The sequence below is a fragment of the Corvus kubaryi genome, unplaced genomic scaffold, assembly GCF_017639235.1.
Source record: "Corvus kubaryi isolate FWS band 111438036 unplaced genomic scaffold, C.kubaryi_AGA036_p1.0 37353, whole genome shotgun sequence".
Lineage (NCBI taxonomy): Eukaryota > Metazoa > Chordata > Aves > Passeriformes > Corvidae > Corvus > Corvus kubaryi.
Genome location: NW_024581115.1, coordinates 2,184,343 through 2,209,790, shown reverse-complemented (window position 1 = coordinate 2,209,790; position 25,448 = coordinate 2,184,343). Strand labels below are relative to the sequence as shown.

The 25,448-nt window shown below is 41.6% G+C and overlaps 1 protein-coding gene across 2 annotated transcripts in view; it reads right to left on the bottom strand.

The window, feature by feature from the left end:
* CA10 (carbonic anhydrase 10) overlaps positions 1-25,448 on the bottom strand; it is a 188,220-nt gene that overhangs the window by 94,916 nt on the left and 67,856 nt on the right. For both annotated transcript variants that reach the window (XM_042032381.1, XM_042032382.1), the window contains exon 4: positions 17,887-18,029. In XM_042032381.1, the coding sequence (XP_041888315.1) occupies positions 17,887-18,029 (143 nt within the window). The remainder of the gene's footprint in view (positions 1-17,886; positions 18,030-25,448) is intronic.

Below are 25,448 nucleotides of genomic sequence, written 5' to 3'. Positions count from 1 at the left end.
AAAGCCACCTGCACCATTAGAAATGAGAAGGAAAGATCTATTTGGTGGACAAAACCTCCCAGCCTTTGTAAGACAAGGCAGAAGCTTTTATTTAATGTTGTGGCTTGTTGAACACAGCTGACGTGTTGCTGTGCTTACAATGAACAGCTTTCGGGGTTTTCAAATGCCTCAGCTTTGCTTCAGTGTGTTTAATCACCTGCAAAAGCTGTTTATTGCCCTGTATACTTCCTCCATCATAAGCATTATCCTTTAAGTGTGAGGCTTTATGGTGGGTCTAAGCAGGGCAGGGTACAAGGCACCATCAAAGCTGTGTGCAAGCACAGATGAAATAAATCCATATGAGGACTACAGACCATGAAAGTAGAAAGATAAGCTATAATAATGCAGTGCAATGATTTCACAGGCACTCTGCTGATCCTCTAAAATGCGCTCTTGTTTGCTGAGAGCCACTCTGGCAAGCCCATCTGCAACTGCCAACAGAAGATGTATGCATTCCAAGAAAATTATTAGGGATGGTGAGAGACAAAGCCAGAAAGGCTCATAAAGGGCATTTGTGTGTATTTTACTTCAAAAGGCTTCAGCTAAGGTGCTTTAAAACAGCTGCAAACATAAAAGAGCAGAACACTGAGAAAGTATTTAAATGAGAAAAATGTGGTATTAAAGAGAGCACTTCCTTTGGCAACAGAGAAACACTACCTGCACTTGCAAGGAACCTTTTCTAAAAGGATATCAAGACCAGGAGAAGCTAATCAAGGCTTTATAGGATAAAAGAGTAGTTTTACTTCCTGCAACAGCCAGAGATAGAAAAATTGCGTATTCAATGCAAATATCTTTAAAGTTATTTTGGAGGTATTTTTACTTTGGTCAATACATCACAATACCAAGGTGTGCAGGAGCTGGGTTTGAGAACAAAGACTCAAAGTGGAGTCCAGCATAACATCAAAACAAGCAGTGACAGACACACCTCACTACTGCACAAAAACTCCAGTCTCACTAGAATTCCTGACTTCTGTGTAGCCCTGTGTTACAGAGAAGAAGGAGAAGAAAGGCTTACTGGAAAATAGAAAAGTAAAGCTGAAATAAATTGTGTACTGAATGCAAAGGCATAGGGCCAAATACCTTGCCTTGTCTTTAATGTCCTGAAGTATTTTTGCATATAAGGTGTTTTACAGTTATTGACAAGAAGTTTGCCAATTCTTACTCAGTAGAAATTATGAATTTACTACTCCCCCGTGGGGTTTGCTTTGTGGTTTTTTTTAATAATTGCCTTTAATTTAGAATTTTGGCTGTTAAGTGGCTTTTCTATGCCAGGAAAATTCTAGTGACTATCTTATTTTTCAATCAGGCTAATTCATTAAATCATGGTATTTGACTAAGTAATAATTTTTCGCTTCCAGTGATTTCTCAAGCCCACACTCAGCATGTTCTACTGTAGAAACATAGATTTGATAATTAAAATTATATTAAAATAATTATAGCTTCACTGTAGAGGGATTCCTTGTGGAACAGGGGCATATGATACCCCAGGAAAGTCTGGTCAACTCAGGGTGGCTGTGGAAAAACCCCTGAACTGGCCCCTGGCTGCAGGCAGGCCTGGAAGACACCTGGCAGCAGGCAGCCTTGAAAATCCTTGGCAAAGTTATACACTGGTCGGCTCCCCCGCTGCTGAGAGGCCGTCTCGTGGGAATAGGGCGTGAATCTTTGCAAAGTAGATATAAGTTGGTGTAAGTAAACAATAAGGTGGAGAACGATGCTCAAATTGTATTGGTGTACGTGTCGTTACTCTGGCTGTCTCCCCTGCACTCGGGACCCTCCCCCCCCCCCAAAACTTCGCTATGTTATGCCAGTTTTTATGCATTAAACTATTTTCTGTTTCAAATATGTTTGGCAAAAATCAGGGGTTTTTTACTCCTTAGCAGCATTTATACTATTTAACATATTGTCTTGGTTTAAAGGACAGGTATTCGCCAAGGCAGGCGGAAACCTGCCTTGGAATGGAAAATGGGACCCCCTTCCCTCTAAATTAATAGAACTTTGAAATTAGCGGGCTTTCAGGCAAAGACCTGGGAAAAGGAATAGCAGTTCTTTACATGTATATCTATGTGTATGTGTGTATAACAAGGCAAACAAACAGCAGCAACGCCAGCACCAACCACCAGAAGCAGAAACCCGGCAGCAGCCTCTCCCGGCCGCAGCACCTTCCCCGCGCTGCAGCTCCGCTCGCGGCCGCCAGGGGCGCTGCTGGCTCCCGGCCGGGCAGGGCGGGTGCGGCGATTCCCCGCGCCTGCAGGGGGCGCTGTGCCGCCAGCTCGGCCGCCTCTCCACACGGCGATGGCGGCTGGACGGCAGGAGAGAGAGAGAGAAAAGGAGCTTCCTTTGCAAACCCCGGGGGCAGCTGTCCCTGTGCCCCTCCGGATGGCGGAATGAGCTGTAGCAGGAAACCTCGGAGAAGTGGTTGAAATGGCGGAGGTGGGCACACCAGGGGTAGCAAACAAATACAGCAGAAACTCCGCAGCCCTAGCAGAAAGCCACGGGGTGTCCGGGCATCGGGTTAAAAGGTAGCAGGAATCCCTGAGGCAGCGGCAGAGCAAGCGGGGCTGGGCAGGGAATCGATCCCCTGGGAAGCTCACCAGCGACGTCTGGTCTTGGGGTCAGGCTGTGCAGAGGGGGCGGCCCTGGCAGGGGACAGCGTGCTCCCAGCGCAGCAGGCACTGGCTCTGGGCTCCCGGGCAAGCAAAGGAGCAGAGGAGCGAGCCAGCAAGGCCCAGTCACAGGGCCGAAGGGAAAGGAAAAAAAAGAAATGGGCAAAATCCACATGGCAACAGCACCTCTCGTCAAAGGCGCTGCGCTGCCTGGCTGCTGAGAGGATCGCTCTGCCAGAAGGAAGCAGCCGCCCCCCGCCCCCAACTCTCGCAGCAAATCCCAGGCTGGCTCTCACCCATCATGATGCACCCGGAGCTGGGGCGGGGGGGCTGTGGGGGAACAGGACGTGACCATTCCAGACACAAAAACAGAAACGAAACAAAAAAAATGGATATGGGATAAAAACCATCCCCAAGACACATAGCCACCAATTCCTCAACTACAACAAAGACTGTTTGCTATCCACTCCCAAATACTTTCCTTTGATTGCCAAAAGCTGCTCCACTGACTGCAATGAGATTCTGTGTTAAAGTAAAATAAGCAAAATGTGGTTAATGAAAAATTGAGCCAGTGAGATGTTGTTATAGGCGGTTTGGCTTTCATAGGCTAGTTGCATGTTACAAAGTTAATGAGTTGCTATGTTGGGGGCCGACTTTTCATAACTGGAAGTTAATATTAATTAAGTCATATTGCATGCTGATGTGCTGGTGTAATGCCTTTATGTAACCACTAGATGGGGGTAATACGTGAAAGGACTAATGGGAAGAATTTTCTAGAACCTCACCACAGGAATAATGACATCATTCTGGACCTGGACTGGTGAACAAGTCAACCAATGGGATGGACTTGTTAACAAATGATTGGTCAGAAATGCACCCTGGGACGAGCCAATCGGAGACATGCTAGATGGACCAGTCAAAGAACGGACTGAAAAATGAACTCAATCCCGTTCGAAAAGAGGCTCTAAGAACTCCTCAGGTGCTCCCCTGGTACTTGTCTGCTGAAGGAGCACCCAGTCTTGTGCGCACTGTTTACAGTTCTGCTTTGTCGTAGGGATCGCTGGACTTATCTCAGGGTCCCGTTTTCAGTTGTGCCTAATAAATCAGTTAACCTGCTAAAGGTGACTAGGGCGTTAATTACTATATGCTGCATCCTCAGCTTCAAAAGGTTGTGAAGAAACTCAAATCCATACACAAGAGTGTTCAAAAGTTCTGAAATTAAAGTTAACTGCAAACACCAACAGGCCAGAAAAAAATTCTCATTGGTCTCTGTAGAGTCAGTGCAGAAATGCAGAAATTCAAGCAGAGCAAAAGGAAAAGGACTAAACCTTGCTGTTTCAAGGAAAAATATTACCCGATTCTTTTTAGAAAAATGATGAAACATTCTGTAGGTAGGCAGGGCTTCTTAAAATATAAGTTGGGCAGTTGTGGCATAAAAGACCTACTCATTTTAATGTGTTACTGACTTCCAGGAAAGCAGCATACTTACCAGTGTCTGGTTCTGGCTCTTCACCTGCATAGAATGACATGGGCTTTATAATCAAATACTGCCAGTTGAGCCAGTAAGAGTCAAAGACATAATGCTTGTGATACATGTTTATGTTGCACAAAGTTGCAAAAATAATTAAATAATCTTGATTGTTAAAGAAAAAATTTTATTAAATATATTTCACTGTGCTTCTAAGATGAATTAGTAAGATAAAAATGAGGACTACTGAAGCAAGAAATATTGCAGATGCTAAATAAATGATTTAAATATGAAGTCATTAAGGGTTTCCATAAATTCCAATCTATTATGAAAAAATATATTTCTAGTGAATGGTTTTACCCTTTTACCTCGTCAAATTCACTGAAAGTTTTTCTTGCACCTTTAGTTTATGATGCATGTACTCGGAGGTGTCAGAGACAGTCTGAACTGCTTTATATTCAAGAAACAAGGGGGGAAATTAATTTCATTAAACTTCAGGCATCTAAAAGCTAGGTTTTTCTTACTTAAGAAAAGCAGGCATTTCCGCAGGCTATTCGTAGATGCCTGTGTTAAGCAGATGAATACGAGTTAATGTTTCTGGAGAGAAATAAGAATTAAAGCAGACAGGTTCTGTTCAACAGACAGACTCAAGGCAGTGCTGACTGACAGAGCTTCCTGTCAGTCCTGCATAAAGCAATCCATGGCTTTATCCAGCTCAGCCTCTCTTGGATTTTGTGATGAAAACAAAAAAGCGGGTGTCCCTTGCACACAGTCTGTGTTCAGACAATTCTCACTGACTGGGCAAGTCTTGTGGAAGTGCCCAATTGATGCACACACAACCAAGATGTTGAATTTTTGGTCAGTGAAAAGCCCTAAGCAGCCACAAGTCCTTTGCCCACTCAAAGAATCATCTGTGTCGTGAAGCCACCAAAAAGCCCAGTGACAATTCCATTTTATCCAACTAACTGGGACTGCAATGTACTCACAAGACTCAACCTATGTATTACAACTAAGTGACAATTTTCACAACTGGCGTACTTTAGATGGAAAAATTTCTCCTGCACTTTTGAATATATGAGTAGGAATTGCTGAAAACCAACCAGTGAGTGCTCAGCCCGTTCAGACTTTCTGGGTAGCTACAACTGCCTCTCCTGTCCTTCGAGTAGCACTGGTAGTATCATATTTGTTCCTAAATCTTGCTAGAGAATGAATTAAATTTACAGCTTAACCAAGCATGAAATTATGTTTTCAATAATAATTCAATAAAAGCTGCATAAGCTGGGAATAATTACGTATCTCATTGAAGAATCCAGTATCACCAAAAGTGTCCATTTGAGTCATTAAATAACGTGTGAGTGCCCATCTGTAGTGCACCAGGACAGAAAGCTGATAGCCCAGTCAGCTTCAATGAGCCAAGAGAGGATACAGGTCATAAAGCTTATTGACTGGGCTCAAAATACCATAAAAAGCCAAAGAAATGTAACTTTCATTTTGCAAAAAATTGCAAAATATATCTCTTTAATGCTTTGTGGACTCTTGCTACTATGGCAGATCCTGAGATGAGAACTATCTTTCTCATTCTGGAATTGCTGTTTCAGTTCCCTTCTTGTTTGCAGTTAGTTTCTGCCTGCTCTAATTGGGAGCTGGTTCTCTTGTTCTCTACAGCAGCATCATTCTTTTTCACAGCATTTGGTGTGCAGAACTACGCTCTCTATCTGTCTTCTCATGCTATTAAAAAATGATTGCGGTCAGACTAACAGTAATATTTATAAAGTTTGTTGTAATAATTTGACATACTCAATATTTCATCCAGCACAGCTGGTTTATTCTCCCATTACATCCACCAGATGCTGTAATACTGTTCCTAATTTCTGTGTGGAGTGTTTGGTTAAATGTTGCTGCATGTTCCCACACCAGCACAGCTCTCTCTCTCCAGCAATCACCTCCACAAGAGTACCAAACCTTCTGAAGATAACAGATGGTATCTCGCAGAGGCAGGAAGAAAAGTTCAAGTTTTTCACTCCTCCCAGTAGTTCCTCTTTTTAGGAATCTCTTCAGTTCACTGCACATCCCTTTGCTCGTGATTAGTTATGCAGGGCACAGTGGGGCATTTAAAAAAGGACCAACATTACTAGACAAAGGATTTTAGATGTTGAAACAATATGTGGTTTTATAGCTAAAGGGCTTTCAGGAAAAGACAAGTCTAAATGGAGGAGAGGATACGAGCAAAATCCATTGGTCAAAGGAATACATAATCCTTTAAATGAGATAATCAGAGAGCCCAGAACTAGCTGAGAAAATGTAATGTGAAATACCTCATTATTAACTGCATTATCAGACATCTGGGAATGAAACAGGTTTTCACCCAAAGAATAATGGAGATGCAAGTGAAACACTTCCTGAACTATGATGATTTCTGGGTTCTGACCTAGTACCTTTGTAGGGGGTTAAGATTTTTCCTTTTGTTTTGTTCTCTCCTGGAATTTTTGTCCCATCTGTTGCTAAAAGACAATAATGACCAGTACTTAAGAGCAACAAAAGATGTGGCCAAGAGGGAGGGGGAGTAGTGCAGCTGGCTGCACTATCATAGCAGAGGGGTATTCTCTTGGGAAGAGCAGAGATACTGCGAGATTTTGGCTGGGGGTGAGGGGCTGGGCTCAGCTCCTCTTGCTCTCTGGCTCTCAGCATCAAGAGGAGGACAGTCGAGCTGTTGCTTACTGCAGGGAGAATCCACTGCCACAGCCCAGCCCTGGACTGCTTCTTCCTTACTGTGGATGAGCCCTTGCTCACGAGAGCAGTTATTGCACTGGGACCTTTTTGATGCCTGATCTGATTGGAAAGGACCCTCACCACCTGCTTGGGTGCCTCAGGGGAGAAACCCGGGACCCCAACCATGTCCCCTTCCCGGAGGGTGCATCGCCCTGGCTGTGTGCAGCAGAAGAGAGGCCCAGCTGCTGCTACCCAGCTCCGCTGATTTCTGCCACTGCCTCAGGCTTTTTAGCTACACTCTAACGCAGCACCTAGTGTCCGCCCAACCCCCGCAGCTCCTGCTGGGGCTGCGGAGTTTCCTGTTGCATTTTGTTTGGCACCCCGGGGGATGTGCCTGCCTCTGCCATCCCAGCTGCCGCTCAAGGTTCCTGCTGCAGCTCATTTTTCATCGTCCAGCCCACCCGCCATTACCACGTGAGGGAGAAGCACCTGAGCTGGCGGCACAGCGCCCCCTGCAGGCGGGGAATCGCCGCACCCGCCCTGCCCGGCCGGGAGCCAGCAGCGCCCCTGGCGGCCGCGAGCGGAGCTGCAGCGCGGGGAAGGTGCTGCGGCCGGGAGAGGCTGCTGCCGGGTTTCTGCTTCTGGTGGTTGGTGCTGGCGTTGCTGCTGTTTGTTTGCCTTGTTATACACACATACACATAGATATACATGTAAAGAACTGCTATTCCTTTTCCCAGGTCTTTGCCTGAAAGCCCGCTAATTTCAGTTCTATTAATTTAGAGGGAAGGGGGTCCCATTTTCCATTCCAGGAGAGGTTCCCACCTTCCTTGGCAGACACCTGTCTTTCAAACCAAGATAACTTTATAGAGGTTTTCATTAGCGCAGCCTTCAATGAACAAACATATTCTAGACTTTGTGGTGAGGAAAATATTCATAAATGTGTTTCTGATTTTACATTTTTGGCTTATTTTGTAGGGGATGAGGGGTACCCATCAGCAATCCAGGCAGCCATACACACAACACAACAGTCACTGAGAATGAAGGATTGGTCCTTTCATGAAGATATTATGCCTTCCCTTGCAGAGGTGAGCATTCATCATGAAAATGGTTTCAGACTTCTCCCTGCTAAATATTTTCTCCTCTTTCCTTGCACTCTTTTGGGAGCATAGGAGAAGGAGGCGATGAAGCAGCTGGACACATATAAACATCTTGGCGATATTTGCAGTGATATTCTAAGGGGAACTGAGCAAACCTTCAACTTCAAACAGCATTTAAAGAACATGACATTTGAAAAATACCAGTCCATACAAATACCCTGCTGTTTGGGCAGAGGTTTCCCCCAAGCCATGGGCACAAATGCAGAAATGGCCACTGTGGCTGGCTGGCTGGCTGAGCTCCAGAGCAGCTGTGCAGTGCGAGCTCAGACACCCTGTTTTCATAACTTAACTGATTCCTCTGCTGGTTCTCTTGAGCTGGCTTTGGTACTTCTGAGCAGATTCCCTCGTGCCCCTTTGGCCTGTGAGCCTTGACCATGGAGCTAGGGAGGATTTTGGCTGTGCCCTTGCTCAGGGTAAGTCCCACAGTCCTTACAGTGTCTTTGCACTGCAGTTTGCAGCAGCTCTCAGAAGGCTTTGTGCTGCTTTACCTCCCTGACTGACATTTATCACAACTGTAAGGAAATAGCAGATCATTAATGAGCAAATGCTGTAGGATTTTCTAAAGCAAGAAGGAAAACTCCTTAGGGTGAGAGACTCCTTAAGATTTTTATCCAAGGAATGCTATATTTTTATTAATTTATTAACTTCATTTTGCTTATGATGGTGAGTCCTCAGTGCTGTGCTCCCTGAAAGATATTGAAAATGATGCATTTCTGCTGGAGAAAACAGCAGCCAAACACTGTTGTGGTGATGTGATCAGTGGCAACCTGCAGGATATGCAATTTCTTCCTTTAATATACATCTACCTGTAAAATTCCCTGTTTGTCACTTAACTCCTTAGCTCCTGTCTTCACAGACACTGCTTTTAGTAAGTGCCTATGATTAAATATACTGCAAATAATTCATTATAATAGTAACAAACTGTTTTGGGAAGAGTTTCCTATTTTCCCCCCACAAATTCCATTATCTCCTGGCCAGTTCATCCAGCTCTGACAAAGAAGAAATCTCAGTATTTTGTGAAAATTGGCTAGAAGAAAAGAGCAAACCAACTTTGTGCTGAGGACCAGGCAGGTAAAACTCCGTAATACAGAGTATTATAGAGTTCCTGTTAGCAGCAGTCAACTGGGCAGTCAGCAGGAGCATCCACTGGCACAAAGAACTTGGAAATAGCCACAGCATCTTCTGCCTTTGTCATTTAATGAGGGGATCTGTGGAGTAGTGGAGAAGTGATAATGGGAGACAGAGGCTAAAATGAAAGAAGCTAAAATGAGATTCTGTAGAAAACCACACTGCATTATTTCTTCTGCTTATGGAACACTTTGTGTTAACAGAAGACTCGTCACAAAAAGGCCTCTCAAAAAATCAAACAAGATACAAAAATCACATGTAGCTAGTTCAAAGACTTGGGAGATTAGGTTGAGACAAATGGGTAAGTAGGTGGCACAAAACTTGGTAAGAGGAACATTCTGTCCAAAACTGGCATACATCCCTTTACTTCCGAACTATATTCTGTAAGTATCCATCTATAAAAGAAATGTGGTGTAAGCACTGTGAAAAACCTGGATGCAACATCCATCTGGTCATGGGTAGCCAGTGGTTTACTTGCACTGAGGTGGTTTCTAATAGACAAGACAAAGTGCCAAAGTTTTAAGCCTGGAGTTGAGATTTAGAGGCATGGATTTCCTGTTGTGGCTGATGAATCCAAGGATCTCCAATATCACTGCCTTCTATCCATGCCAAATCCATCCTGGCAGGGAGGTTCGGAGGGCAGAGCTTCTGTCTCCAGCATTCAGTATGTCCCTGGGCAACATCAAACCAGGAGGGCTCTTTAACAGTGTTTCTGTGCTTCTAATTGAGCAATACCCAATAAATAGCCCCATATCTGTCCAACAGGGATTTACATCCCAATCTATCTTCCGGCTACGGAAACCACAGCAGCCCTGTGGTTTTTAGTACTGCACTGAAAGAAGAGATCACAAATGTGTATCTGCACCATTTGAGTCACTCAAAAGTAGCTATTCATGTCCATCACATAAATAATATACTTTACCAAACAAAACACACAAATACAGTGATTTGGAAGGGCTGTGACAATATCATAAGTACATCTGTATGATTAAAAATAATTCACATTTTAATCCTTTTTTTTTCCCCTCAAAGGCTTCTTTGCTCAGTACATTTGAACGCTGTTTTGAGTAGAGGTCTTAAATAGTGCTACCTGATACAGAACTAGATGAAATACATGGTTAAGACTAAATACTTAGTGAAGGCAAAGGATCTTCAAAGGAGCTTTTAAGTGCCTCCTCAGCACAGCTGTGCTGCCATTGGCATAGCCCTGGAAGATGCTGGGATTTAAAGTCATATCTGTGATAGGTTTCTCTGCACTCTTTACAGAGTGGCAGGAAAAGGGGGACTGCAGAAATGTGAGTGCACAGGTTTAATTCCATCAGCAGCAAATTACAATGTTGATGTGCTGCCTCCAGCTGCTGGCTGGGGCACAGAAGAAAGGATAAAGGAATAAAGGCTAAAGCCATTTCTTTTTTCTTTTTAAGCATTCCTTTGTAAACATCCACAGAGAGCAAAGAGACACAATTTGTCCTTATTAGCCCTTTCCCACTCTTCCCCTTCCCCTTCCTCCTCATCCCAGTGTATATCCCAAATGTATCTATGTGGCAGCGTGACATGTTCTGTGAAACATCCTCTCCTGCTGAACAGCCTCCCTGAGACAGGTGGCACTGAGTTGTTACAGTGAATAAGAATGCAGAACACATTCTTCTTCTGTGCAAGCTTACAGGAGAAAATGTTTATTTTCATCTCCTTCTTCACATTTTCCAGTTAAAACAAGCTGCTCGATGATTTTTGGCAGTCAAGTTAAACTTTCTTCTCTTATCTTCCCATCATAAAAGCTAAAATTTCCATTGTCAGACCTATCCTGGTAGTTTGGGTCTGTTTGTTGCTCAGGGACACAAGCAATGACTTGATAAAAAAGCTGGAGGTAAAAATGCTTATTTCTAATTGATTCAGTTGGAAATTACATAACACAGACAAAGAGGTACTGATTTAAACACTTACCTAAGTGACACAGGGCTACCACACACCAACAGTACCACTACGAGCTCTGAGTCTCTGTCACTTTCTGTACAGGAACAACACATCCCAAATAAAAAAGGGTACATGCAAAAGGATTATTTCATCTTTCCAGTTTTCTTCTAAGGTCTATAAGCCCCTGTAACACACACTGTTATAGTAAGAACAGTTTCTTACCCCCAATTTATGTACATTTTCCTCCTCTGCTGCAGAACCATGTACTGATGGTTTCCCTCAGCCTGCTGGATGACACACAGCTTAAATGTTTCCACTGCTCCACCCTCCAGATCCCAATTAGATGAGGAGCTGCTGATCCACAGATTTGTTTTTGATTATTAGATACCGTTCATTGACGACAGTTTTTCAGTTTTTCCCCTTAAGCTCCTTTCTAGCATCTAATCCTAAAATACATAGTTTAATTCTTCCATCTATAAGCAAACTGTGCCTGCTTCAATTTTCAACCATCACAGATTAACAGTTCTGGGAGGAGAAACAATGGACTTGCACTTCTATCCAGCACCAAACTGCTACTCAGAATTGGGAATGGCACCTTTTTTACCCTGGCAGCAGTGTCATTTATCTCACAGCAGAGCTGACGTGTGTCTCACACAGTACCTGCTCCAGCTGCAAGGCAGAAATCCCTGCTGAATGTGTGGTGATTTCTTGATTTAACCATTTTGGATGAAAGTGAGGAAAAAAAAAAGGAATCTTTTCCCTCACTTCGTTAATGGCTACGTCCAATTTGTCAGGAACTGAGGCCCTGACAGCTCCCACTTCACAGCTGCCACCAGAAATCCCTGTGCCTGCTGTTTGCCGAGCTCTTTGGAAAGCTGGATCAGCACCTTGCTGCCACAAACAGCTTCAGTGAAAGTGTGGCACCTGCCCAGATGGGCAGCTGACACCTTACACACATTATCAAGTCCCCACTTATGTGCCAATCCACACTTGCAGAATCCCAGAGCCATTTTAGACACAGGGGGTGGCAGCCACATAGCAACGTAGCTACTCAAAGTCCTGAATGGCACCATCCTAAAGGATGGACTGACCAGAACAGGTAACCAACAGTTGCCTTCTGAGAAGAAAAAGAAATCTCCAATGTACAGAAATTGCAGCCTTTTGCCATTGAACTGCAGACACAAACTTGTAAATGCTGAGGTCAGGATTTACCAGGAGGAGAGGGATATGGATTCTTACTAATTCTGTTTGGCATGGCAAGGGTTTTGCCTCCTGAACTGGTGGCAGCTGAACAACAACCCTGGACATGCCTGCACCTTCCCCAGATATCCTGACCTTGATAATATGCTTCAAATTCTGTGTACAAAATGACATGGAACATGCCCATCCATTACAGTGGGCTCTCAGTTAACAACATTTCATTGATATTGTGTCAAAAATACCCACTTTAAATAACATATTATTATATTTTACTACATTTCAGTATGTCATACATTTATTAATGTTTGTAACAAGAAAAAAAAGCAAAGAATCATCATTTTGAGTCCAGGAAATGTGTTTTAACAGTGCTAAAATACAAAACTATATTTCATTTAAAGCATATGGTGTGAGGAGACTTGCACACCTTTACTACAACAACAGGATCAGTGTGAGAGAAAAAAATCTTCAGCCTTTTTCGTACCAGTGACTACAGCCCTAAGTAGAGAATCACGTACACAGACAAGGTATATGTTACTTTTACTTCTGCAAGGCTTGAAATAAATATCTAGGTTTATAAATAGACCTAAGTGCAGGATGAAATAAATCCAAATAAGATACTATCAATGCAGCACACGGTGTCTATTAGTAAAAAGGAAAGGGGCATTAAGCAGTGTGGGCAAATGTGAAAATTCCTTTGAATATATCAAACTGTAGCTAGAGGCCAGCTGCTGCTCCAATCTTTTTTTTCTAAGTCTCATCATTAGGGACTGAAAAGTGGAAAGCAACTTATTGAAATAAACATGAGGAGGGAGAAAGGATGGGCAAGACCTTTGGCTGGGATCTGTTAGCTCAGCTTCAATAACATCTTTAACCTTCTAATGGATCTGCTGCCTAGTGTCCAGAAAAGCAGATCCTGTTGATGTTTCTGATTACAACCACTGAGTGCATTTCCAGGGACAGCACAGGCACCTTTGCTAGGACACCACGGACTGCTTTGAATCACCATGCAACTGCAGCTGAGAGACAGTAACACGTAATTTGAAAGGTCCTGCTGCCAAATAGAAGTCATATCTCGAGCGCAACGTGAGGCTACAGTGCTGTTTGGGGACTGAATTGCTCTCCAGGTCTAGGATCTCCCAGGAAATTTCCGACGACAGAGCAGTGAGCTTGTTTTATGGCACCAGACAAGATAAAATGTCAAGCAGAGTAGTTACACTGGAGCAAAAAACCCCTTTATGCTATGAAGAAGCTGCAGATGTATATTCTTGTGCCTGTTCAGGACTCATTTCATGGGTGATCTGTGTCAGAGACAACCAGAAAGTGAGAACACACCAAGATGTCACATATTCCGAACTGATGCAATCTCAAGGACAACTGAAGCAATAAGGAAAGAGAGGTCCCAGTATAGGGTAAGATGTAGACCCTGAATGTGTTTTTCCCTATGCACAATCTACTAACAGCAAAATCTGCAGGTACCTCTGAAAGAAAGCGCAGCATTTTTGTCCTGTTCTAAATTCCATGATGAGGGTGAATAAACAAATTACTTTAACCTGCAGGTTCCACTACCAGGTCACTCACTAACACATTCCAGAACATGCAGAACTGCAGAAGCATTAGAAACGTTAAAAAAATATTTGAGCGGCAGTACTATGTTTCATTTTTTATTCATTAAAGTTTCTGATGTTTGCATCAGACTTTTGACTTTCCAAAGCCACTCTAAATCAAAAATCATATTATTAAGACCTCTAAAAATTTATCACAAGTCAGTTTACAGATGACATTGATGTCTTATTGCTATCCATTCCTCCTGGACCATTTCTAACAATTCATTTTTTATATTCCTGCAGTGCTGAAATATGGTTCATAGCAGTATCTGTCCTTTTAGTAATCACCAAAGCAAAGCTTGGCAGTTTTCATATATTGCACTCTTGAGAAAAATGCTAGTAATACTCTGAATTGATTGAACAGCATGGAATCAGAACTAGCTGGCACAGAAACCATTTAACTGATTTCAAGCCATAAATCTCTTTTCTCCTACCCTGTTTTAGTTTAGAAGCTGCTAAATGTTGCCATTATATTGTGATGCATAGAATGAACCAATTATTTATAAAGATACTAATTTAAGTAATACGTGATTGCATTCATTAATGCTCCATGTGAGCAGGCAGATGTGTGGATCTTGCTGAGTAACATCCATTTATGCACACTGAGCTACAGAGAAACAGTCCTTAGCCAGCAGACATCAATTCCTTTTATTTCCCCAGAGGTCAACAACAGGTATAATGTCCTTGCCTACCTTAAAAATCAAGTAGTTTTAAACAGGACTTTACCTGCTTTATGCAACAATTTCAGTTCTTGAGTGTGACCTACAATGATTCGTAAGACATAAGGTCACTGATGTGGCAAGGTTTAATTAATTGGCAGGGATGCACTTGGTGTCTAAAGCAAATGCTGCTGCTCAACATGTTTTTAGGAGAAAAAGAAAAAAAATAAGTATGGCCAAGAACTGTAGTTCATTCTTAAGGAATTTTAGAAATGGGGCTTTTGAAATTAAGTCCAAAGGGAACCAGGAGACCAAAGACAGATGGGCTACAGAAAGGCAAGGGACAAAATTTGGGGGACCAAAGGCAGAGCTCTTGCAGTGCTGCACAGAGGAAGGAATCCCAGCAAAGGACAAGGTCAGTGGGAAGTGGGGTGGTTTGTTCATCCACCACAATCATCCATGACAGGCTGGAAATCCCTGCTTTGGAGACTGAAACCCACTTGCTTCCTGCCTAAGCATAAGATACTCGTCGTGCTGATTGCTTTAGTGCTTAAGTGAATCCAAGGCAAAAAGAGCAGAGAAAGTAAAAGGGTACCATTCTTTGTGACATGGAGGAGTGTGATTTGCAAATGAATAAGGGCTGGCATTGTTTATCAGAAAGGGCTGTTTATCTGAAATGGGCTGCTTGCTAAATTCATTAAAATGGATAACCAAGAGACAAAGCTGGGCCTGAGAGAGAACTGGAACCTGGGGAGTTTCCTCAAAAGCAGCATTTCTTCTGGGGAATTTATCTGCATGTAAACTCATTAAATATCTTGTGCTGAGATTCTGGATCTTGAAATCCAATTATCTGTATCAATGACACTCAAGACTTCAGGACCTGAAAAGCCACTTTTTCAGGAAATGAAGAATCACACATACAGAATAACACAGAATAACATCTGATGGTGCTTGAATTGTAAATGTGTGAACTGATACTGCTCTGCAGTTGTTGGCCAGCACAAAAAGCAATATATCACTGCTCCCCACAACCTTTTTGCAAAAAACTGGATCAAAGAGTTACAAGTATTTGGCAAATAGCACTGCCATCCCTTTTACTCCTGAATAGAACGGGAAGAATTTTCTTCTTAGCCTCAGACCAGAAGTAACCATTAAGTCACCTGCTGTGTGATAGGCCACAGACTGGGCTTTCCTCCCCTTGTACGCTGCAGGGTAGGAAAACAGTGATGTTGTCCTTCATACCCTCCTGTCAGACCATTTCTTCTCTTCAGGAAAAAGAAAAATATTGCTTTATTTCAAGCAGTCTAAAAAATTGTAGGAAAGTCTCAATCTGGTTTACTAAAAGGCTTCCACTACTAACACTGAAATAAAATAAACTATCTAAAGGAACCAGAAAGGGATGTGCTTAAGTGGAAACCTTAGACACAAACTCTGTAGTGGAATGGAACAGTTTTGGTCTGCCAAGGTGTGAGAAGGGAGAACTAAACAGGTAACTGGTTTACAGAAATTAAGCAATGCTCCCCACTAAAAATAAAGCCCAGAGGAAATGAGTGGCAAGGACTGAAAGGGGTAAGAGGAAGTATTAAGACAGTGATCATACATTGGTCTTGGATTCTGTTCCTGTGAGTGAGCCACTTCTGTTCCTCAGAAGTTAATTTCCAAAGTGGAGCACACAAAGTAGAAATGTTGCTTTCAAAATTAAATAAATATTTTTCAAACTCAGATAAAACTGAACTCCTAAATTAATAGCAAAAAAATTTTTAAAGAATTTGAAGTTACTGTTCCAAGAACAACTGAACTGAGAAATATATTTCCTTCCATCTTGCTCTCTTAGAGCTTGAGCCTCCTCCCATCCCCTTTTCCAAAAGAGGTTTATAATTGTGACTCTGTGTGCAAGTAGCTGTCTCTCTTGTTCACTGTGCATGTAAGCTAGCTTATTTTAACTTTGATTTGAAACCACATCAAATCCCTTTTTTATTTATTCATCATTTTTCTTAGGATCAGTTCCACAAAATCCTTTCATGTACAGCATAATCACAGTTAAGTCTTGTCTAAGAAACTCCCGGGCTGCCATAGCAATTGGTTCAGAGCTCTGAGAGCTGAAGTGCTTCAGCCCATATGAAACACACCTCTATTTTTAACATACAAAAAACATTACTGAGGAAGGGAACACAAATATACTACCTGCCAAATCAAATTCTCACTGAAGCCTTAACTATGAATGAAGAATTTTTATTAAGGCATCGAAATTGCAATCTTTTTCTCAAAGGAGAATTTGGATTTAACCGTTTTGGAAACCTCTCCAAGACAAATCACACCAAGAACAAATCCTGGTCTTGTAACACGACAGAAGGTCATCAGTGGCAGTGTTTGTGAACATGGTAAGAACCTCATTACTGATACAGCATCTCTCACCTTGTTAGTGCCTCCAAATTTTATCAACAATCAGACATTTGCTTCGCTCTGAGCTGCTACAAAAACCCAGTTGAATTCTTAGAATTGCTGGAGACACTGAATATTCTGAACCTCCTGCATTTGACTCACTGACAACTTCCACATTCTTGAATTTCATGTTTGTCATTCTGTAATTTAGATATATAATGTGAAATGTGTAAGCCTTTACGTAAATAGCAGAGTCATTAAAACTCTGAGGTTTTGTTTTTTGGGGTTTTTTTTGTATCAAAACTAAAACCCTCCACACATTTCTGTTTAAAAAGCAAAATGTATATATTACCTTGAAATTTGGGCCAGAGTTGGAAGCATTACTGTCCTTCAATAATAACACCACCACCATTTCATGAATTCTGTGATGAAGCCCACATCAATTCTGATGTATTTGCACATCTGCCACCAGAACCTCCATGTACTTCCACAGACCAAATTCCTAGAATGTCACGCTGTTTCCAGCAGACATCTTGTTTGTCATGACAACAAGGGAAGATAAATGATTTTCAGATAACCTTTTTTTGGAGTCTCTGCTTGCTCTGATATTGTAACTCATGGTGCCTCTTTACCTGCATTGGTCTGTACCACAGATTGGGTAAGAGACAACTGCATGGAACAAGCAATAAATACTTTAAAATACCATTTTAAGCACCCCAACATAAGAAAAGCAACACAAAACCATTATAAACTAATGACTATTGCCAAGACTGCTAACCGGTTCAAGATGTTCTATTTATAAAATAATTTCAGAATTGAAATATCAACCTTTCAGCTGGATAAACAGAATTGATTCATTCAGTTATTTCAGGAGTATCTTTAATAAAAACACACGACATTGTTATTCTGCCTCGGAGCTGCCAGATAAAAGTAAATGCTTTAGAAATATAAAATATAGCAAAGGTTTTTTTAAATCTACCAACTCCATTTATTATGTACACCAGAACAGGACAGACCACCTACCTTTCTTCCCCCTGTGTTTAGGCGAAGAGGAGTTAGGAAGGGATCAAAAATCATATGGCTGGTTTCAATATTGACAGGTGACTGCCTTTTCCCAACAGAGCAAAGATTCCAAGCTGAGTTCACCAAACCCCAAAAGGAGGGCACTGCAAAATATAAGAAAGTGCAAGTTTAAGGGAAGTCTGAAAAGACTGGAGCAGTACATGCCAGGCAGATGGCCAGGTAATTAAACTTGTCAGATTGTCTGCGCACACACTTTGAAACTGAAAACAGGCAAATTCATTTTGCATTTGAAATTTAAAACTTCATACACAAAGACCAAAACATATGGTTTCATATAGTTTTGTATCAGGAAAGAAGGTGGGTTGGTTCTTTTCCTCTTAGATATAACCCCAGGTTCCATAATAAACAGCTCCTTTGCTATTACAGAATATTTACTGAGCAGTAATTCCTATTGCTCAGGTCTGTTAATAAACTTCTTTATATATTTTTAAAGTTTTGTGCCTGCTTTGCTTTCTCCTGCTAGTGACTCACTAGTCCTTATGCTAACTTTGCATATATTCCATGTGTCCTTGGACCGAAACTCTTCCATTCTACTCAAAAAAAAATACTTAAAATATTTAGAAAATTCATTAAAATACACAGAAATGTTGTAAGAGAAACACACACTGGGATACTGGAGAACAGGACTGCTCTCTAGAGGTTCTACCTATTTCTGTTCACCCAGATCCTTCTTTACATAAAGTTTTGATTTAGAAGAAATCTTGCTGGACAAGTCATGCTGTGGTGGTGAGGAAGGGTAATCCTTCCCTGGGCATGCAATGGCCTGGAACAAGGAGGAAACCCTGACTGGATAAACTGAGTTCCTTCCTGCTTTTCCTAACTGGGAAAAAAAAAAAGTAACGTAACTACATATTGCTGCTTATCTGGGAACTGCAGCTGAGGGTCCCATTGCATCTCACCTGCAATTTACAGACAAGATCAACCTGGACTTCTCTTTGGTTGCTGAAAACATTTCTGTAAATGAGTAAAGTGCAACCACAAGATACACAAAGGACACATTTAGATTCGTGTCTGCAACTTCAACCTTATCAGAACTGTTCTGTAGTTTTGTGTAGCAGCTGGAAATTTCAAAATCTTGTTGCGAGTCTTTTGACTTTAGTTTTTTCTTTTTGCATATTGCTAAAAGTTTTCATAGCCTTTAAGCCTCAAAGCGTTCTTCTGATGTCCAAACTGTGTGTGACAAAGCCTCCAAACCCAGACTGGGGAAGGCTGGGGCCCTGGGGCAGGATAGGCGCTTTGCCTGGTGGGTGGAGCTGAAAACAACCCACCTGGGCAATAAAAAGCTTTTTTTGTTGCTGTGGTTAGTTGGATGCAGGACTTTGTAGTGTGAATGTTTGCTCCTGATTATAGTTTTTGGCTCCTCTAGTGGGAGCCACATAGAATTTTGGCTGGATTTGAACCTCACATTTACGTTTGGCTTAACATATTGAGAGGATAGTCCTTGGAGGGGAGAAAGATGGAAAATACGTCTGAGTAGTGTAGTCCTAGGAAAAGGGTGATCTTGGTGAGCATTTTCCTAATGTGTTTCATGGAACTCAGTTCTTTTTGCCTTCAAAGTTTGGATGTATGTAGGTATAAAGCTTTGGTTGGGTTAATCTGTATTTCCTGTCACTTTTTTACAAAATTAGATATACTTTCTGGGGAATTCTTAGGTTGCTGCTTGCACAGCAAAACCTCCCTGTTAGTGTCTGTGCAGGAGTCATGGGAAGTGTTTTGCAGCTGTTGAGTATCTGCCTGCTCTAGTAGCTCAGGTGTTATCATCTACAGATGTTAACTCTTATTACAAAATATCTGAAAACTCAATTTTCAGGTTAAACTCTTTCTTTCTAGGTGCCAGCCTGTCTGTGCCCACAGAGGGTGCTCCAGGTGCAGGTGAATTCTAACAGCCATGATCGACATGGTGCAGCCAGCAGAGCTTAAAGCTGCCTTACATACAAATTTTATGTGACTATGTGCTACTAATACCTTATATTTGCTGGTGAGTTATCTGTTTTTTAACACCTGAGAAAGACAACTTAGCAACTCCTCTTAGGATGTACTGCATGAAAATCTCAGAGGAGGGATGATAGTGGAATTCTTTACAACCATGGGAAAGCAATGGTCAGGGAATAGCACCCAAAATGGGTGGAATTGCAGGTGCCCACATCAAATTGTGTCAGCAGTCTTTTATTTGAATAACAAACCCTGTGTGCTGCCAAAGAAGGTCAGATGGAAGGTCCTTAAAGTAAGTGAAACTTTGTGTGATCTGAAAAATAAATTGGCAGTAGGGTCTTAAAAAGTTTTTTGGCTCCTTTGTTTGCCCTCCCAGTCAATTTCCATTTCCACTCTGGACTGAGAAGCCTAGAGAAGCTCACAGAATATACTAAAAAAATAGTGCTAATGATCTGAAATTGAATAAAATTAGTGTAGTTAAAACCAAACCATCTCACAATTACTTGTGCTTTTTCTGAAGAGAAATACCACAGCAGCTCACTTCAGCTTTTGTAAGAGAGAAAATCCCTTTTATACAGACGCCTAAAATAAAAGTTTAGGTTAATTGAGAGACCCTGGTTTCCCCTGATAAATCCTCCTGTGGTGTTATTTAAAAAAACGAGTTAATGAAACTGTAGAGTTGTAGAATCAAGGGGGAAAATATTACAAGGGGAATCTATTGCTTCAGTGGTTTCTAGTATTACTAAAAAAACCCATTCTGGTAAGAAATATTCCTGAAATTGGTCAAAAACAAGTCTTCAGCAAGTTTTTAAAATAAATAAAAAACCTAGACAAGGGTAAGTACAGCAAAACAGCAAACCAAACAGGTCAGCCCATTACCTTCAAGTTGATAATAGTTAAACAATTTACGGTGTAACTGGGATTGACCTAGAAAAGCTGCACTGGAAAAGAGCTGCTAGGAGGGGATGTTTAATAATGCCATTCCTGTTCCTGACAGGGAACCCTGCATTCTGTGCCGTGCCTGTCACAACAGCCTGGAACTTGAGGAGAGGGAGCTGCAGAGTTGTGGGGTTGCCCTGCAAAGGACACAGCTGTCCCCAGACATGTGAGTCTGAGCTGAAATTTTTGATTCCTCCCTAAACACCCCAGACTCGAGCTCCAGGACCTCTCCAGTCCTGCTGCTGTTTCTGGGCACACAAAGAGAAAAGTTCCCCACTGCTGCACTCACCCCACTGATCAGAGTGACTCTGCCTGTGCTTCAGCCCAGGGTTAATTAAGGATGACTGACTTAGACACTGCACACCTAAGTTAACTAGAGGATGGGGATATTAAGCAATATTAATGTCTGATTACATTTAATTAAAGTAATTAGTGCTGCTGCTTAGATGCCTAAAGTGATTTAAAATTATTCAGAACCGTAATAGAAAAATCTAAGAAGGTTCATGTAAGAAACCAAGGCTTAAATTAAACATACATACTGAATTAACTGTTTAGTCTGAAGAAATTAGGTATATGAATGTAGGAAAACATATAAAATTATTAATTATTTTTTATTCCAGTTTAACTAGCAGACAGGGTTCTACTTGGGATTAAGTCACTAATGAAACAGTGTCTCCTTTCTCACAATTAGGTTGTATTTCCATAAAAATCTACTCATGTGTGGAATATGCTGCTTTTTTGTGCGTGGACCTCTGAAACATTTTAGACAGTTCCTGTGCTGTACAGGAGCTACTGTGACTCCAGTTTGCATGCAAGCCACATACCAGCTCAAAATCTCATTTAACAAGGTGCTCCAGCTCCTGGTTATTGTACCCAAAGCCTGAATATAGCAACTGTGTCATCTGTACTTCCTCTCTAAATCCCCCTAAACTTGCACTGCTTGGGAGCTGAGTTGTTGCAAGCATGTTCCACACACATCAGGTCGTAAGTTTGTGTCTGACCAATGCCTTCAACCTTCTCCTAACAGAAAATTCAGAGTTTATTTCCTCTGTATGCTGGCACACTGGGGATAACAGATTTGTGTGTGTGTGTGTGTGTTATAAGGTGAAGTGAATTACTTAATTTTGTACCTGTGCAGGAATCTCTGACATCTTTATTCAGTCTGTATCTTATTGCAGCTGCGTTCTTTTCAATTTACTGGGAACAATTTATATTGAGATAAATGAAGACGCTTGAGTATCAGCGTGACACAACAGGATGAGAGATTCTGATGGCTTTTACCAAACCTATGCATAACAGCAGTGAAAGAAAAGCAGCTAGAACAATAAAACAAGGATTGAGAGCTACTCTGGTGATGAGTACCAAGGATTTGCTGAAATAAATACGAGCCTCCCCTCTCCAGAGGAAAGCAATGAGGGAATGATGTCCCAGAAGGATGTCCTTCCATTGGGACAGCAAACTTGCAGATAAGCAGAATGGTATTGCCTGCAGGGAACAGTCTGCATTTGTGCTGAGGGGAACCAGCAGTTTCCCCAGGATGGGAACAGGGGTGTGCTGTGTATGACATCTGAATTGCTTGACTGTAATAAAAAATTATGCTGGACTCAAAGGTCTGGGTCCTGGAAGGACTGTGGACAAGTATCCTGTGTGAACTGACTGGGTCTGAGCAAGGCAAGGACTCTGCTTTAGCAGCAACTATAGAAGCAACACTTTTTGCATCCAAAAAATGTGTAGACTTGGTGCTTGGGGCCATGGTTTAGTGGTCAGCCTGGGGTGTTTGGTTAAGGGCTGGACTCTATGACATCAGAGGTCTTTTCCAACCTTAGTGATTCTATGATTGTATAATAAGTATCCCACTACACTGAATTCAGATCTCTGTAGGAAGGAAAAGCCTTGTGTAGTTGATTTTTATGTAACCCAGTGAAGAACTAGATAGAAATGAAGAATCTTATTTAAATGGACACCAGAATTAAGGTGTTCTGGGTTGTTCTGAGCCTTTGTTTAAACAGGAAAAAGAAGCCAGAAAACTTCAAATTCAGGAAATAAAGGAGGTGGCTGGAAGTAAGGGAGCATCTTTCAAAAAATGCTGTCCAAATAAGAAATATGGAAAAGGTGATAAACTCTGACCAGTTAAATATAAAACTAAAATAAGACATGCCAGAAGAAGATATTGAAGAACAATTTTCTAAGTCTTAAAAGCCACCAATAACTTTTCTAGGAGTATGAGAAGCAAGGACACTGCCTGCGTGTGTAGGACCAGCTGGTGATCAGGCTGTAAGAGCAGCACAGGGAACATTATGTGGCACTAAAGCTGTATCAGTTCTTTTCCTTACTGCTCCCAAAAAGGTGCCAAGGGATGTTCCCACACAGGAGCTTCTTTATGGGGAATGAATCTGAGAAACTGTCTCAGAATCAAGCATCAGAAAAGTGACTTCTAGTATAAACAGATAAAATGAACAAATTAATTCAGGTCAGGCAGAACTCTAGGATGAATATCACAGTGATGTGAACTGCCAAAATACTTGCTTAAAATCTGCATCAGGCTTGGAGAGACAAAAAATGGCAAATGTGATCCAATTTTTATGGTGTTTATTTTTATAGATGCTTGTTTTTCCCAAGATATCTGCTACTGATCCCTGTCAATGACATGAGGTGGAGTCTAGGCAAGACAGTCATGTCATTTCTGGTTTACTGCACCAAGCCTGTAACTTGCAGGAGCACAGATTCTCTGAATTTAAGTTTCTCCAGAGTTCATGAATTTAAATGAAAGGTGTCAACTTATCCATGCAGCACATCTTTGTTTATATTTTTAAGCCTTAGCACTGGCCCTGGCAATGGCATAAAACAGCATTAGATTGTATTTGTGCAGTGATTATTCTTGCCCTGTGTAATTACTGGTCCCTCAGATAAGATCTCAAGCTACTTTATTGAGGCTGGGAATTGGAACCACAGAGAGAATCAGTAATCTATGTACATCAATAAAGCAGTCCATTAATTATTTCCACCTACTCAGCTTGAAGAAAATTATCATACTGATGCCTCTGGATAGCCACATGACCTGCTCTGCCTCTACATAAAAGCCAAACGTAAAGTCATAAAGGCATTGAGAGATAAATCAGGGACACCAAAGAAATGACAGAGCATAGAATGGCATTCATCTCAGTAATTGGTCACAGAAATCTCCAGACTGCAGTAATACCAGACAGTATCACAATGGCTTCAAATTTGAGAACTGAAAGTATTCTGATTTCTTTTTAAACAGCAAAGGGTTGATAGCTGAAATATATCCTCCAGAGTAAGACAGCATTGCCATTATTCAAAAGATAGTAAAAAATTTAAAGATTTTCATCCCTATATCTTGAAACATATAAAAAATTAAAATTTTGAAGAACTCCAGCAGCATATTACATACTGCTAATTCCATACTCATAATTCCATACTGATCTGTTCAAATGTTATCTTCCCTCTGTATGAAGGATTCTCAATGACAAGAAGAGTTCAACCACTCCACTGGTTAAATGAGAGATAACAGAAAACTGGAAGGGGAAAATGAGGATTTAAGATTCTGGAAAGATACTGTCTTTAAAAAGTGGTAATTTTCTGCTATGCCTTTAATAGAGACATCATGCAATGCCCTCTTCAGTTTAACTTTTAAATTATGGCTGCTTATTTATGCCTAATTAAGCATTTTCTTAAATTAAGAGTATTACCTGGAAAAAAAGTATTTAGCAATCACAATTAGCGACCTCTGGCCCTACAAAGCTTTTGCTTATTTTTATCTACACATTTGGGATACAAGTCTAGGACATGGTACCACTCCTTTCATTACACTGATTAAACCAGACTAATTCACTTCTACAAATTATGCTAATCTTGTGGTAAAGAGTAGTTGTATAACAGTATGTAATTACATTTTTCTCTGCCACACTGTGGTGAGTTCACACATACTAAAGCTATACAATCAAACACTAATGCTTCTGAAAAATATAGGTCAGCTGCTTACAAAGATGTTTACAGATGCTTTTCATATTGTCTTTTCTCTATTGCATTATTCATATGGCAGGAGGAGGAAGGGGCACCCACAGGGAGAGGTATATCCAGGTCCAAAACTAAGCAGCTACCAATCTTCTAGGGCCAGGGTTGCTGAAGTTCTGAAAAGAGAATGTGTATCTCTCTCAATTCTAGTCAACAAGATACTACAGTCTTGGGGGAAATGGGATTTTCCATGTAATGTGAGTGGAGTTCCTGCTGCTGAAAGATTTAGCACAACTATGGCAAAAATGAAAACAGATTAAAGAACAGTTTGGTCTAAAGGTTAAGAAGCAACTGGGATGTTTAGTGGAGCCGGCACAGATTGCTCATTAAAGTGTCAGTCTTGGGTAAGGAAAATCCTTCTTGGCAAATGAGCTAAAAATGAGAAAGGGGAGGGGAGGAAGGCAGCAGCCTCTCCCTCTTTTCCATCCCCAGTTCCTGTGGGCTGGGTCTGTGCCCTGTCTGCCTTTGAGTGGGACACTGGGCTCCCTTCCTCTGCCTGCCAGTGCCCGGGCTGTGGGTATGACTAATGAGCTGCCACCAATTACTGCCACTCAGCGGTCAGTCCCTCAGCCATCAATCACTGCCAGGGTTCAACA